At 40.1% G+C, this 17,324-nt stretch overlaps 1 protein-coding gene across 1 annotated transcript; it reads left to right on the top strand.

Annotated features, from left to right (window-relative positions):
• The first annotated feature begins 1,221 nt into the window (after nucleotides 1-1,221).
• taf1a (TATA box binding protein (TBP)-associated factor, RNA polymerase I, A) lies at nucleotides 1,222-8,399 on the top strand. Its single transcript, XM_080047588.1, has 11 exons — nucleotides 1,222-1,362; nucleotides 1,555-1,758; nucleotides 3,774-3,937; nucleotides 4,195-4,308; nucleotides 4,433-4,631; nucleotides 4,906-5,030; nucleotides 5,214-5,372; nucleotides 5,472-5,538; nucleotides 5,787-5,910; nucleotides 6,044-6,198; nucleotides 6,853-8,399. The coding sequence occupies exons 2-11, from the start codon at nucleotides 1,632-1,634 to the stop codon at nucleotides 6,903-6,905; spliced, it is 1,287 nt and encodes a 428-aa protein (XP_079903714.1). The 5' UTR covers nucleotides 1,222-1,362; nucleotides 1,555-1,631; the 3' UTR covers nucleotides 6,906-8,399.
• The last annotated feature ends 8,925 nt before the right edge of the window (nucleotides 8,400-17,324 follow it).

The raw sequence follows: 17,324 nt of genomic DNA, 5'->3' as shown, positions 1-17,324 counted from the left end.
AAATCAGCCTCATCATTTAGGACGTGAAGTTTATTCTGAAAGAATCCATCACCCATACCAAGGGAGTCTAGAAGATTCCAAAGATTGGAAAACGGGCCTTCCTACGTTTCAATATTCGCTTGGAGAATTTTGACTGATGCATTTTAATGTAACGTAATGCTCGCTCCAATAGAGTCTATAAACAAATAGGTATATCGTTTAGCCAAGAAAAAGACAATTGAATAAAAGTGAAATTAAAAAGAAAGTTAAATAAATAAATAAATTAATTAGAAAACCAAACACAAAACATAACCCAAAATAGGCTATAGAAAAAATATGACAATTACACTTTTGTAATAGCCTACAATACAAAAGTCAGTAAAGAAATATATCTTATTCCACTATTCTGTAGGGAAACAATAACTCACAGAGTTTTAATAAATAAATAAATCAGCCTAATTTGGATTCTGAATTAATCTACCATCCACCCAAGAGCAACTACATTATGATCAAAAAGATTTAAGAGATTGAGAAACAAGTCTTCCTTATCAACACTAATTTGAAGTATTTTAACTGGTGCATTGTAAGGTCATTTAAACAAATATAGTTTAGATCTAGCCAGAGCGGATTTTAAATGGAGCATTTTATTGTAATTTCAAAAAATAGGTCTATAGGTTATCTTTGTAGCCAGAAAAATAGAAAATAGAATAATAGGGAGCTGTTAACAAATAGGTTTCTAGAAGAGTGGTGAATGGGCTTGCTGCAAAAACAATTACATTACATAGCATAATATAGAAAATAAAATAATTAACCTGCTGCCTCTACAAAAGTAAGGTATAATAGAATAAATGCTGATGCCAATAAAAGGGTGCTACATATTAGTAAAGATTATATTAATATAATAGTCTTTACTAATATGTAGCACCCTTTATAATATTGACAAAAATGTAGCACCCTGAAATACACTGAATAACACAAGATAAGCTACAAGGGATATACATATCCCAACTGCCTTTGGTTTCCCATAAATTAAAAAAGTGTCTTTGAGATGAGACCCTTTGATAAGCATAAAACCAGCTGAAATAAATGTAAACAGAAGCCCTCTTTCTAAAAAAAAAAAACTATTTGCTGAAACGTCACAAGAAGCTCTTCGCCCCACCCTTTCCGCCCCAAACAGCCAATCAGCACGCAGCTCTCCCCTGTACTTCCTTAGCTACTGCGGCACTGCAACATTTCACAACATGTGGAAGTCACGTTAATAGAAATACACACATAGAAGACAGATTTAAAGCATGTACTGTACTTTTAACAGTTAGCAAACCGGTGGAAGTTATCTTAGGTACTTACATTCAGAAACATCTTAATTACAACGCTGCTACGCAGGTAGGAAGTGAAATATTTAAATGATTTTATTTTTATACGAGGGAACCAACTTTTCTCTTCTCACTATATTAGGCTAATTAAGGTCTGACTTAATTAATTTAATGCATTTTAAGACATGTAGGAACCCTGAAAAACACGACATTTGGAGCTTAACAATGTTAACGGCTCCCTGTCCTCCTGAACACATTGCAGGTGTTCGACATACACTGAGCATCAGAGGGAGTGATAAAACGCAGAGATCTTACTAAAGGCTAACGGCCTTGCTGATTATGGATGACTTGGAAAGAGAGATAAGATCTCTTGCAGACTTGGAGGATGACAACGACTCCTCTGACAGCAGATCTTCAAGAGGAGGGAAGAAGTCAAAGCTCCCTCTGATTAATACCATGTCTGTTGGTAAGTTCTGTAGTATCTACCTACACATGTGCATGTATGCATTATTCTGTTTAAAATCTAGCAGCTTGGTGTTAGACTGATCAACATCTGGGCTGATAGATCTTGTAATAACTTATTGCAGACATATCTGTAGCGGGTATATGTTGGGTAAAACCAAAGATATGTCATATTATGTAGGTTATTCAGAAATATCTCTTTTACACTTTTAAGTCGCAGGTATTTAAATAAACAAACATATAGGATCATAACTGTATAGGTTTATTTGTGTTTATTGGAAAACCAATGTATTAGCCACCAGTGTTTCCCCCAGAAAATGTCTTAGTCAAGGTGGTCACTGCCCCGTGTCAGGGGAGGCGCGGCGCAACGCGCCGCGGCGAAAATTTTAGGGGTATTTTGCTCAAAGATGCCAATGCGCCGTAAAGAAATAAAACAGACACTGACCTTACAGTTGTGCAATTTTGTTTGCTATGTGCAGGTACAAATTATGTGTAAACGTGCAGACAGTACAAAGCACAATTAAAGAAAACTTCTACTGTTTTGGTGCAATACTATACAGACACACTAAATACAAATAATGGACCATACATTCAGAGCCGGCCCAAGCCTTCAGTCCAATGTTAGCGCTGCTGAAACTATAGATCTTTGCTAAATATTATTCACACACCCAGTGTTTTCCGCTAGTGCCTCCACTGTGCAGCTGTGTGAAAATGTTAGACAGCCGAGATTCCGACCTTCCTAGGGGGGTCCGGGGGTATGCCCCCCCGGGAGATTTTTTTTAACCTTTTTAAAGTGAAATGCATGAATCTGGTGCACTTTGAGAGAAAAATTAAGAGGCTGAATCTGAGAAATTTTGTGTGAACAAATAATTTGGATACACTGGTCAGATGAATTAGAAGCTATTGAAGGACACATGGATTTTCCATACAAATATTAATATAAAATCAAATATTATGGAGGGTCCTCTGGGTTGGGCTTGAAGCTCTTTTTCTTTTACGGGACATATTGCTCTGTAATATAATGAATGCATTTAAATTCAGTGAGAGGAACGAAGCAGAAGAACTCTGTTGTCCAGCTACTGTATCTTTTTTTCCACAGACGAGGCTGAAATAGGCTATAGACTATACACAGTGCATGGGCAACTGAGGGCAGCCCCATTTCCAATTGTTTTTAAATAAACTCAATACACACTGTGCATGGATGTGAACGTGACATGATCCGATTCGGATTACCTCCCAGATGAACTGATTACATTTTTAGGCTATTAATTATCTAGACCAAAACATTGTATTCTTTTTTTTTGTATGTTAACTCACATTTTCACAAATGTTTTTTTTTTTTTTTTTGAGGGGGCCCCCCTGGCGGTCGGGGGCCCTAAGCGACCGCTTAGTTCGCTTATGCCTCGGGCCGGCTCTGACTCTCATGCATTCATCAAACTTTTCTCTGCGCTGTCCTAGCTGATAGAAAGGTTGTGTTGCCACAGTGATGTGGAGTCTTAAACTATTCTAGCTTTGCAGAGCACTTCTTTCTGTTCAGCTAAATATCCCCATAGAACTGCACTGCGTTTATTATCGCCACCAGTTAAATCTCGGTTTGCTTCTGCTCGTTTAACTCTCCCGCGTGCATGCCGTAGTCGCACGCGGTGCGGTACGGTCGCGCGCGCAAAGCCGCAGACACAGAGCAGCTGATAGAGAAACGCTTGGGGACACATGCTTTTTACCGCAAATCGCGGCCTTTCGCGCAGTTATGACCATGCACAACACACACATCGCGCTTGCTATTACATTAATTGTGCAGCACAAAAAAAAAAAAAAAAAAATTAAATTTTTTTTTTTTTTTTTTTTTGGGGGGGGGGGGTCGGTTGGTAGTCAAGGCGGGAGGCTGGCGTTGCTAAGGCGGCCGCCTTAGCTATAAAGCGCTGGGGGAAACACTGAGCCACCTTAAGTAGTTGGTTATGTTCACGACAAATGCATTCTAGTCCCCAAATAATATATTTTTTTTCTTTCTTTAATCTGAAGAGACACCTAATGAGTCTGGGTTTCACCACAGTGCCAGAACCTGCCTGGAGCGTATCAGAGAAGCCCTGCTGCATCACAGATGGCAGGAGGCAGCAGAATATATGGCATGTTACCCACAGATGTTAGAAGACATGACCAACGGCACACATTCACAGTATAAGGAGGTCTGTCTGCTTTTGTCTGCGTCAGTATGCACACGTATAGTGTCCAGCCAACATCGTTCATAGTACACCTTATATACAATTTAAATTCTGTTGTAGAGTATGAACAATACTCCTCTCACGTCTTTAATGGAATAAGTCTATTTATGGAGTCGGTCTATTCATATACAATGTATCAGTTATGGAAACAAATTGATAAAGCACAGTAGGCATGTTTCATCATTCTTGATATATCAACATTGTTTTTGCCATTTTTCCAGCTTATTTGGAGAATCAGCACTGAGATCCTTCACCATCACCCCAACTCAAAGCTGCAAGACTACAACAACATCTACGAACGAATGAAACACTCAGGAATTCGACATTACCTCATGGTATTTTGCTGAACTGACCACACACTGTGCACAGTTTTCATCATGTCATCTCTACTTTGATTATTATCATTTTTTATACACATTGCTAAAACATACTGTACACCTGGTCCTTTCCTGCGTCTAGATCTGCCTGGAACATTCATTCCACCTGCTGCTCAACGGTCACATTGACGATGCAAAGCGCCAGCTGTCTGTGGCTGAGAGTTGGAGGTGTGGCAGGGAGAACGCAGCTCAGCACCAGAGGATCAAACTCACCCAGGCCTACAGGAGTTTACTGGATTACATCATCTGGTGTGACAAAAAGTTCACACACTCCAACACTGGTAAGGTGACACACTTCAACACCCAAAAGCATCTATTATTTACTTGTGTCAGTTACACAGAAGAGCTGCATGTCATACTGCCCCCTACAGCTCAGTCTTGGTAACTACTCTGGTAAAAAAAAAAGAAGAAAAAAAAAGAGCTAAAGAGATGATACATCTGTTGGAAACCTTTTTTCTGTGTACAAACTCTCCACTAAATGCCTTTTAGTGTGATTTTTAAAAGCCAACTTATTGTTTGTCTCAGATGAGATGTAAACTGACCCTTTGGTTTCAGAGTATCCCTCCGACTCTTGTCACAACCAAGACATGCACAACTACTTCAGACAGGCGTCTGTGAATCTCAAGGAGATTTTGAAGAACCCTGGTGTCTGGGATTCTTTCATACTGAGTTATGTTGAGGTATGCACTCATTCCCAACTGCAAGTTTTTATTTGATTTAAAAAGAAAAAAACGGCACTACATTTCCCAGAAGGCCCTGCTTTGTTATCTTTAATGTGAATGTATTATATAAATAAATATATTTAGTTTTTCAGGTCCAGTCCAAGTGAAACTTATTTCTCAACTGTTGTTTTATTTTTCAAGATGTTGGAGTACTACGAAGACCAAGAGGAGGCTTTGAAAGTCCTGAATGACTACGCTTACGACAATAATTTCCCGCCCAATCCCAATGCACACGTCTATCTGTACCAGTACCTAAAGAGGCATGACGCCTCGGAGAAGAAACTGATGAAAGTTTTAAAGGTATTACTGTAAAATGAAATGTACAGTAGCTTAAGTATAATGCTTTGTTTCATGTAAATTGAAATGGTAGTATTCAAACGTTACTTCCTTGTGCTGTAGGTGCTCCATGTATTAGTCCCAAGCCATGAGTTGATGTTGGAGTACAGCTTCCTCCTACTGCGGTCAGGTAAACGAACATGCAATTGCTACCATTTGGCAGGACAGATCAGTTTCACCAAATAAATAATGTTAAACAGAATTATTAGTTCTTTTTGATTAACTGGAAATTTAAAATAAAATTAAATATTTTTGGCAGTAGTAATTTGATTGTCTATATTTCTATTAAAATGTACTCTAATTTGTTATTGTCAAGTCTCCTAATATCACATTTTCTCTGTTCCATATTATCCATTATTGGATTATTTTTTTACACAGAGAAAAAAGGTGGCACGCAGAAAGCTTTAGCAGTGCTTCTGGAAATGCTGGACTTTGCCTGCTGGAGGAGCAACCTGGACGTGTGGACTCGTTTAAAAGCAATTATTCAAAAACTACAGTTACAGTAAGTATGAAATATTTCAGACAATTGGAATATACATCTTTCAATTTAACTAAGGAGGCTGCAGATGTTTTTTGTTTGTCACTTTATTGTAATTATAGCCTGCTGTTCTGTGTATTTGTGTTTGTGGAAACAGGGAAGACTGGAAAGACGTCGTCGCTGGAGAAATGTCTGGTAGAAAAGACTGGTGGCCTGCACTGCACTACACCAGCTTCCACGCCAGCAAAGACTGTGAGGAGAACCCGCAGCTCATGGAAGTGAAGGCTTCACTGACAAAGATCCTCTGCCCAGGTAAGAAGGGACGTTTGTGCATTAAATATGCACTTCTGGAGGTTTTCTTACCTGTCACTTCTGTGGAGGTTTAGTCGACCCTGAATGTTGCATATTTTTGTAGTGGCAACGATTTTAAGGCACAACATTGGCCAAGAAATACAGTTTAGTTCTCACTGGCCTGCTAAAAATCCGTCCTGATTTTGAAAGTGTCCCCAAAGTACAGTATACAGTAGATTCTGTTTTCAGTGCAACTGGCGACAGTTAGTGGTAACTTGAAAGAAGGCCCTGTTATTTACAACGATGCACCGGAATAACATACATATTCCCCACATGGGAGGTTTGATGTGACAGAGATTTTCAAAATGACCACCAACTCACTTTTAACAACATTCAGCTTCCTGCAGGAAACTTGACTGTGTATTTTTGCAGTTAAAGGAAACCCTGAAACTATTTGAAATGCCAAGATACTCAGCAAATATTTCACTGATGGCATGTGGCTCATTATCTCTGAAGAACTAGAGTTCATTCCTTTTTCAAAGACAACATTGCTGTTTATTAGTGAGATACATACCTGTGTCAATTGCAGCATACAGTACTTGTACAGGATTTTCTCGCTTCTTTGGCAACACTGCTGGCGTCTTTAAACAGTTGGATTATCCTTTCTTATTGCAGATCTAACGCTGAAGTACTCAGCTGGACACATTACCAGTGGAGAGTGGACTTGAGAGAAGATGCAATTTGGATACAACAGAAAACCTCAGAAGTCTTTTAGAGCAAAAGTCTTCGCACATGCACTCTTCACATGAAGTTTATTGGGACATTAGTTTTTCTCTGTGTTAAAATATTTCTTATTCAAGATTCACTGACACACACAAGCATGTGTGTCATATATGAACCTCTGTATTTTAGTTTTTACATTGTAAACATTGTTCCTTCAGGTTAGTTAACTGGGCCTTGGGTGTTCTTCATTATGGAGACGCAGGCTGTGTGTCCACCGTGTGGAGCTCTTGGTCTGTTCTGTGGTGTGAGCAGTCAGTGTCTGGAGGGCACCCTCCCCTAATTTAGACAGAAAACAGAAGCAAGATCAGCTCTGAATGTCAGTGCTCTTGCTGCTTTCTGTAAACATTTTGCCCTCAGCCGACCCTTGACCTCTCATACTGAGGGGTTATAAGGTCACACAAGTAAGTGTACACGGCAAGCAGCCCGAAGGATTTTCTCTCTTTCGATTCTAGTGCCAGCAACACGATGAGCAAACGCTGCTAATAGCTTTGAAATGAGGAAAAGTTTAATCTATTATTGAAAAGAAGAGCTGCCTACAGTAATATATCATAGTTGATTTGTGGTCAGTTTTTATATGCGCAAATAATATTTTGCACACATACAGTAATATCCACCACTGCTGTCGAGCTTGATGTTCACAAAGTTCTGACATTTCACTCTGCCTTGTAGTGAAGATGCTTGTTTATTTTGATGTAATTTATCCATTTTTATATCCTTTTTGTACTAAGAAGGTTTTCGAATGGCGTGACAGGATCCCTGCCTTCAAACGCTGCGCTTCCGCTCCTTTGGCCCCAACGGTGAAATAAAAGCCTTGCATCCAGCAGCATGCCAATTTAATAAGTGAAAGTGTTTGTAATGATTCTGTTCCGGCTGGACACAAAGATGGCTGTGCAGAGATTCAGTCAGTCAGCCGTACTCACACTGTGTGTGCGTGTGTTTGTGTGTGTGTGTGTGTGTGTGTGTGCAGTCATTACATAAACCAAAGCCCAAAGCACTTGCCTGGCCACAGGAGCAGCTGCACAAGGGATCTGGGAACACAGCACATGTCGTTTGAAAATTAAAAAACTCTGGGAGCAGCGAAGAGGACAAAGCAACGAGCTGGTCTGGTGACTGTGTCCCAGTTGTGACCTTTGTCTAGAGTTTTTGAATTTTGAATAACCTACACAGATGTTCACAGTGGAGGTAGTCGCTGCACTGTCCCCTCGGCCGTGGGGGGCTCTGTCGGGAGTTTGTTTTTGTTCCACACAAGGGTGTCTTGACACTTTAGTTTGGAGCTCTTATTCAAAGTGTAGACTCTCCTGTCTTAAAAGAAACGCAAAGGTCAGTCCACATTGAAGCTTCTCGGGCAATTGTAGGTTTTAAACTAATTTGGTTCTTAATCTGTCTAAACCAAATCTGTCTACACAGACCTGGTTTGTTTAGAACTTTAGATCTTAACTCCCCCCTCGGCCCTGAGTCCCCAACAACTTTGTCCCAAAAGCAGCAATCAGCATATTAAAAAATGTCAATTATAATAAATGTCATTTTGTATGGTGATATGTTCATTCAGTGCACCGAAAATTAAAAAGTGAACACAGCGATTAAGTGTTTTCCTTAAAATGATTCTGATATTTAATTTCATGTTGCCTTTATTTACTCTGTTCACTCAGACTGCTCTTTTGGAAATGAGAAAAATGGTAACTGGAGGGAGGGTTACACATTTACAAGCTGCTGAGCGCATCAAGTGGTGCTATACTCTCCACTGGTCAGTGTACAGTAAGAGGAAAAGCAATGATGTATGTTCATCTTGGAATGCACCCAGAGGTTCTTAGGACTGTACTGTAAAATCTATCAGGTAAGCTTATCTGATGACTCCAACAGGCCCCTTTTATACCCCCTTAAGCTTAGGGGGAAATCTTAGACCCTAGTCAGCTTTTTATTGACATGAGGCGAAATAATTGTTGTGTAATCAATCATCAGTGCAGGTTACAGGCTGAATCTATTTGCTGCAGAGAAGCAAAACAAACAAATGGTGTAGGGAGAGGTTTTAATTTTATTCCTGGTGTGGAAAGGTGCTGGATGTTGCTTTGTAGTGTCAGGCTGACATTAATTGAGTTTTCCCCCTTCTCTCCTAAACAGCCTCACTCCTCCTCTCCTTGCACACAAAACACGCATGCACACACGCACGGCACGCACACACACACACACTCAGAGATACACAGACTGCGGTTGGTGACTCAGGGTCTCGCTTGGTTGGTCTGCAGAGCTCTGAGGATTTGTAACCTAAAATCCAGACTCGCACAGTGACAGTGTAACATCTCAGTAACTCTGAATGACATTTGAAGTCTGGTATGGTGTTTGTGTGTGTGTGTGTGTGTGTGTGTATAAATTCAGCCATCCAATTTGGACTTAACATACTGATGATGCGTACACTGCTGCATGCTACAAGAAGGAAGGAGATAAAACAGGACAAACAAAATAAGACTGGAGTCTGACTGTGAAGCACCTTCAAAATGCAACTGATCAGAAAAAAAGAGAAATAAAAATCTAACGCATGAATGAAAATCCTACAGACGTCTTTATCCAATTTGCATTTCCTTTGGTTTGCAAAATGGCCAGCGACGCGTGCAAATGATTGTATTCCAAACCTATGATGGCCTCTTTTTGAAAACACGCTCACAATACTTGCAGATGCTAAGACCTGAGGGGAAGTCGAGTCTCAGGGAACTTCAGGGAGAGAGAGAGAGAGAAAGTCAGATTCCCAAAATATCCTCCTCCTAGTTCTGCATGTGAAGTTAAAAGTGACAACTCCAATCCCTTTGTTCTTGGAGTGCAGCAGCAAAAATAGCTTTCAATTATGTATTAGGAGAATAAAGGCTGTGGAAGCGACTTCTGTGGAGAGACGGCAGCACTCGGCTCTGCCAAACACCAGGAGCTTTCTCTGCTGTGTGCACCCACTGTGAGAAGAAAAGATCAGACTGGGTGGTGAACACAACACTGATCCTCTTGACTCCTAAAATTGTTCTACATATCCAGCTTAAAATAAAAACCTTGCCCCCCCCCGGAATAAACAGCTTATCCCATCTACATGTATTCTTCTTGTTTTGTTATGTCTGATCTCATATCTTCACTGAGGAAAGCACAATCACTAGGAGAGGATAATTACCCAGGATTCATTCTTGAAATGTTGCTCACGCAGACCATTGCACGGACAAGGCCACCGTCCCACCCACTCCAATGAGCAGAAGACAAGCAGTGCAGAGCGTTGATATAATGACCCTGAAATGCAAAGTGCGCTGACCAACAGAGCATTCACCTGAGGCTATCGAGGTTTCATTTTGTTTCGTGCCTATCCAAATGTTGAGACTTGCCGTCAAGCTCTGTGAGGCCGGCCTACTGGAGCACAGAAGAGGAAAACAACTGGATGATTTGAAGAAATTCCAAAGACAGAAGCACAACAGAATTCTTGACAGGCATCAATTATTAAGACAAGCAAGACAGCAGTGACACAATCTACAGATGATAGCTGTGGGGCCTTTTTTTGTTTTTGTTTTGATACGTTTGACAGTATTCTTCCTTTTAAAGATGGATTTAGCAATTCTAATCCAAAACCCTTTTTTGGTTTTATAGCCTACAACTTTACTTATATTGGTTTACCCTCACGGCCTCACCCCTCTCATTTTTGGAAATTGTTTTTAACGAAAAAATAAAAAGCTCTAATAAAATCTCCACTGTACACTACCTGTTTAGCATCAAACGGCAGACAGATACAATTAGTGACTAGCTGTGAATAAATAGTTGAGTACAGCATCTTAAGAGCTAGCTTAATATTTTCTTGAGTACCTGGAGGAGACCAACACAGACAAAGGTGGAGTGAATATAGGACTTGCATTAGTCAGGTGAACAGGAACCTGATTAATACCTGTGTAATACCTAGCATTATTGAGGTTAATTTTCTCCATACATTTCTTCTTTTTTCAGTTTTTTGACATTCTTAATCTCTTTCTTGTAACTCATATTGAAAAGTTATGTATTATTTTTGTGACTGAGTTATTATAGCCCTTCCCTGCAGGGGGCACTCTGGCCAGCTACAACACAATGCACTGATGTAATGTCTTTTTTATCTCAGCCCTCACAGGTTGTTATGTAAAGTGTAACGTCGAAGAGTCTGATTGTATGAATAGAGCAGCTGAGAGCTCTAATTTGCTGCCATTCAACTCGTGGGCCTCTTTTGTGTTGATTCAGATGATGTCAGCTGTTAATTCATGTCCTTTTCTCGTCTTTCTGCCGAGTGTTATGACTCTGCAGAGGAGGATAATGACTGTAGTTTTCAGTAAACATGTACAAAGAAAACATAATGGATATTTATACCATAATCTGAGAGGTGATATCACGGTGATGTCATCCCCCCCCCCCCCCCCCCACCCACACACACTCTCTCTCTCTCACTTTAAATGTTTCACACTTGTTGCAATCCTCTGAAACTCTACAGGTGTAATACCAGGTAAATTAGATTATTGCTTTGAAACGGTTTTCCTGGAAGCCAGCTTGTTAACAATGTGCGCACCACACTGACTCATGTGAGCGTAAATGTGCCCACTGACTCATGTTGTCCCTACTTATCTGTAATTCTGCGAGAGTACAGTGAGCACCGAACAGACAACAAACTCAACCTCTGACCCTAAAGAAGACTTGTTTGTCAAGTGTACCGGGTCTCCACATAGTGTGTGGGGTTGGAAAATACAATGAGGCCTGGTGCATTTTGAAACAAATGTGGGATCCGGAGAGGCTGGCCTGTCTTTCTGTCTGTAGATTTCCACCCCCTTGTACAGTATGTGTGGACGACTGATTGAGTGGAGATGACTGTGGTTGAACTTTCCAAAAATTATTATCGGTTAAAATGCTTAATTTGGAAGGCTGACAGGTTATTAAATGTATGAGTGAAAAAGCTTGTAACCCTTTTATAGGCAAACGGTGGATTATGTGGATAATATTTTGGGCAGATGGATTACCATTACATTTCATACAATGGTCCGTATCCCCCCCCCCCCCCGCGGTTCAATCTTAATGACTTTGTTGACCCCCTGACTTTTCCTCTTTCTCCACTGTGAAGTTCACATTTGTGCTTAATAGCCAAAATGTCTCAAATGGAATTGAATTGATTGCCATGAAATATGGTTTGAACATTGATGTGCCCCCATCAGGATGAATTGCAAACACTTTGGTGATCCCTTAACTTTTCATCTAGCGCCATCATCAGGTCAAAATATTCACTGGACGATTAATTTTTATTATATATTATTTTTTATTATATTCCTAACCAAATACCTGCAAAACAACAACAACATTTCCATCACCCTCAGCTGTACTTTGTGTTAACAGCTTATTAGCTAATGCCAACCAGACTGATGGATGAGGTGAGGATGCTTTCAACAATGGCTGTATAGAAGCGGAGCAGAAGATAGGACCTTACTCTGAACTTCTTGAGCAAGTCTTTGCTGGGATTTTTTTTAATAGATGTGTGATATGGAATCTCTACCCTTACTCATATATGGTTTTCAGCTACTCTTTAGACCACCGATGGGCTATAAAGCCCAGAGTAGCAAATGGTTATTTGTGATATTGGACTATATACAAAAAAATTATATTCTTTTTGTATTTGAGCAGTGAATTACGTGACTGAGCTCGTCTACCGGTAGGCTAACTAGTAGTGCGAGTGCTGTTAGCCTAGCTTCTGGCAGTCGTGCTAATGTTGCTAATTCGGTGTACGTCACGGTACTTCATCTAGACGGGAGTATCTCCCTCCCCCTAACGTCAATACATGCCCTTTTTTGGTACGAGGAAGTGAGGAGGAGTCAAACTCTGACAAGATGGCGGCGCGCATAAGCCAAGAAAAAGGGATGCTCCTCGGTGAACTGAGATCAGCCATGGCACTACATCCATTTTATATACTATATCTATGGTGCCAACACACTAAACTACGATGGTGAACATGGTAAACATTATACATGCTAAAAACATTAACATGTCAGCATTGTCACATCCATATCTTAAATTATAGATTTGGTGATATCTTATATTTTATTATTATTATATATCTTATTATTTTAGTCCAAAAGAGAAAATGTTTTATTCTATCTCTCGATACTAACCCACGTCCTTACCCTGTCCGTGGCACTTTGAAAGGTACGAGAGAAGATAATCTTTAAAAACAGCTGGCAAATACATTAGGGCCTATTTATTTATATTTTTAAGAAAAGGCTTGTCCTTTCTTCAACACAGCTGCTTATGTCAGGTTTGGGCAGGTGTTACCTGAACAGGGGTAAAGTGACTTTGTCGGGGACTAATTTTAGTTGTGGTATATTTCACATTTTGTGGTCTAGTGAGTCAGGAAGGAGTGTGTGTGGTATCTGCTCAAAGTCACCCACGGCTACAGTGTGGATTACTGATGTGTTTTTAATGTTTTTTGGGCAACAATGGAGCTCTATGGCACTATCAGAAGAATCCATTCATTGCCGCCTTTGGTCTTTTCATGGGATTTGTTGACAATAAAAAAAAAATATATAAAATGTAAGACATTTCCTCTGATGCATTTATTTATTTGTATACACTTCACATTTGACATTACTCTACTACACGATATATACACAAAGCTAAACCCTGAGCTAATCAATTCAAGCTCTGTAACCTCTGTTGACTCTGTCTGTTGGCTAATTTTCATTGCCTGACCTCACTCAAAAAATAAACTGTGTGCTTTCTTCTTCTTTTGTATTCAAAAAGCCGTGACGGTGTATTTACAGGCTGACATTTCGAACCGCTGGCCTTTTTTTTTCTTCTCTATGCTGGCCTTTAAAATTTGCTGTTTGTGTGTCTTTGTCCAGTGTTTAACTGTGTGTTAGGTCAGATTAACAAATGGTATAAGGCCGGTGGCGGGCTGAATAACAGCATTAACCGGAGAACAATGGCGAGCGTGGGACTGAGCCCTTTCACAACCTGTCTGACAGCTTGTAGCGCTGATGTCACCCTCTGACTCAGGCCGTTACCACTGTCACCCTGGACGCTTGGGATGCATGACATCACCAAATGACACATATCAATCTCCACTATACTGCCTCCCTGCTTTCGTTTCTCCTCGTTTGTTTCTCTCTCTCTCTCTCTCTCTCTCTCTCTACCTCTCTCCGTCTCCAGTCATTTGCATACTCATCAGGTTTCCTGCATTGTAGCTTTCCACTTTGTCAGTCCGTGAACAAGGAGGAGGAGAGGAGCATGGAAGAAAGGGCATCATTAGTTTGCCAAGGAGACTCATAAATGCGGAGAACAAAGTTTGTTGAGTTGTGACGTGAGAGGTGCAAGCTCTCATCAGGGTTCCCTTTTCTCAAAGTGTAGGCTACATAATTGTCCTCAAGTAGTTACATATTAATTTTCTCAATATGAGATGAACAATAAATCATTTGACAGATGTAAAAAATATAAAATAGGCCTAAATGTCTTGGTTTCTGGTGATGATCAACACATTTTTGCTTTTCAGTCAAATACATATTTATCCAGATCAATATCTGAACCTATATCTTAACATTTCGTCATCACATAGAAAACAAAACCTGTATCAGCCCAACCAATCTATTGTTCTTCTTAGACTGAAACACTTCCAAAATAAACCAAAAAAAGCAAACAGTATGATGTTGGTGAGTTAAGAATGGTTTAGTTTGTATTTCGCTCCTAATCTACATTTGGTCTGTTTATCATATATTGTTCCTCACGTCCTGTTTGCGCAAATATTAGACACCTGAATAAAATGTAGGCAACCTCAGTGCTGTCAGAGGGTCATTTAGGCCTATATGACAAGTGTACTTTCACACTTCTCTTTTATTACTTGTTACACTGCTCCGGCATATGTAAAGCAGCTGTAACGATATCACTGCGATGTTATCAGCAGATATCATGAGCTATGTTTCGCATATGGTTATTTAGAGCGGGAAATTCCACTGCATGCAAATTTATTTTTTGACATGCAGCATGAAAATAGCATTAAAAATAATCTTTGTCATACTTCTCTGTTGGGATACAATGGATGATTTATTACGTGAGTCGCTTTGACATCTTGTCAGACTCCTAACGGTGGAAGAAACTTTAACCTATCACATCTTAAACTGCAGGCTGGTTTTAGTTCAATTGTAAACATTTTATACAGATATAAGAAACAAAGATAAAATATTTGTTTACTACTCACTGAACACATCTCTTATTCCAATAGTCGACTCACAAAAGGTTTCACATTTGCTATTCTATACACCTTGTGTCTGAATTTCTGCACCAAAACCATTCTCTGTCATACAGGAAGCGAAGCGTTTTACATTTCTGACAACCACAACAGCCTGCTGTGAAGTGCTAACATGAGCAGAATTAGCAACTGTGGCTGAGGAGACGAGGGGAAGAACACTCACAATAGAAACAACACGCTACCTGTCCGTACCCAGTGTGCACTGAAAGAATCTGGTGTTAATACACAGCCTAGGCTCTGTAAACAGTTATGTAAACATTCAAAGGATATATAAACCAAGGGTCCCCACCGTAGATAGCAATATGTCCATTCACAGAGCCTAGGCTATGTATTAATGCTGTATTTTTTTCAGTGCACACACATGGACTAAATTGTGAGGAGATTTTTACTGATTTTGACAAAGGGTAATTTTGATGACAGGATCGCTGACTCCACCTTTAACTAGAAAAGGCTTGCAGAATCGGGAGTCTCACAGACCAGCACTTAAACAAAGCCAGATTACTAAACTAGTATTTCAGCACAGAGTCTCCTTTTCTAATGCTTGACTTGCTTTACATTGCCTCATTAATTTACATTGCACTTACAGTCCTGAGCAGCAGCCAACAAAGGCTAATCCTCAGCCCCCCTTTGGGACATCCACATTGCCCAGCTAAAAGGCCCTGGCTCCCACACAGCCATGCAGCAGGTGACCCCCACCCCCCACCCCCCAGTGCCTAGTAACAGTTGCTATTTAGATATGATTAGCAGCGGGTGCAGAGAGAGTCATTGTTATTTATATTGTGTTATCCCAGTGTTCGTTTTCAGAGGTCGAGTGTTTCCGATGGGCTTGCTCCACCGGGAGGTCACGGCAGAGAGCTTTTATTTTGCTTTTTAACCTCTAAGAAGACGCAAAATGCTTCATAAACAGACACTCACACTGCGGGGCGATGGATATAAATATCAGGGGACATCATCTAATACCCTCGCTCGTGTAAATCCATCCATGCGTGTGATATGCTTCCATTCTGGGATAAGGTCAGAAATAAATTGGGCTCCCACTGCAGGGAGAATGACAGTATTTGCTATTTGTGAGACCATTATCTCAGATTTCATCAAAGCATGAGGTAAACCAAAAGTGTACACACACACACACACACACACACACAGCCACTGTACGTAAACATATCAAGCACTACAGTATATCAAGATTAGCAGCTGATGCCTTTATGCACAATAAGCGTGAGTGTATACGGCGGCGAGTGCGAGTGAATGTTTAAATTTTCTCCATCATTAACTAGGCAATATTTGGTTGTTGCTAAGTGACCGTGAGGATGATTCACCTCTCCTCGGGCAAAAGGGACATGCCAACTTGAATGAATAATACTGAGCAGACTAGTCCAACTCGGAGAAAATAGGGTTGTTATGAGTTCAGTGATGTAGCTGTTATTGTTAGGTGTAAACTATACTTCTCCCGGTAATCCGTCACAGCCTCTGGCTTTTCCTCGTACGACCCTGACACTCAACGGAGAAATGTTTTCTTTTAGTAGGCTAGATGATTTTTATTTTTTGTTTTCAACGCCTACAATCATCTGCTAATTTCAGTAGTTTCTCTACCATTAGTTGGAACTCCCCTCTGGGTTGTGAGATGGTTTCAGAGGAGGTGGATATCACAAGATGACTTATGAGAAATGTGTAAATAAATGTAACGCTAAGAATAATGTATCCTTCTTTATATATCTATGTAGTAATACATTGATGATGGGAAATGTTACTCCTGAATTTATGGTGATTTTGAAGGTCTGAAGAGGTTTTATTTGGTAATTTGCATATATTATTATTATTATTATTATTATATGGTGGCCCTGATTTTAAAAATGACAATAAAGGCTATCTTATGTGAAATGTGTTTTGTGAAAAGTTATGTTTTCTATAATGTTAAAGTGTTTTTGACCGCCAGGGCCACTGTAATACGAAGACCTCAGGCCTGAAAGGGTTTGAAGAATCAGTTGAGGAGTTAGCACTTGAAACATTTGAAATAGTTGAAATATCGTGAGAAATAGTTGGCGGTCGAGACACTTACACTAAAAGACAGTAAAATTGCAGAGGTGCTGAAAGAGTTGGAGTT

Source organism: Ammodytes marinus (assembly GCF_949987685.1).
Source record: "Ammodytes marinus genome assembly, chromosome: 19".
Taxonomy (NCBI): Eukaryota; Metazoa; Chordata; class Actinopteri; order Uranoscopiformes; family Ammodytidae; genus Ammodytes; species Ammodytes marinus.
The sequence above is the reverse complement of the archived record's forward strand: the minus strand, read 5'-3'. Positions and strand labels throughout refer to the sequence as shown.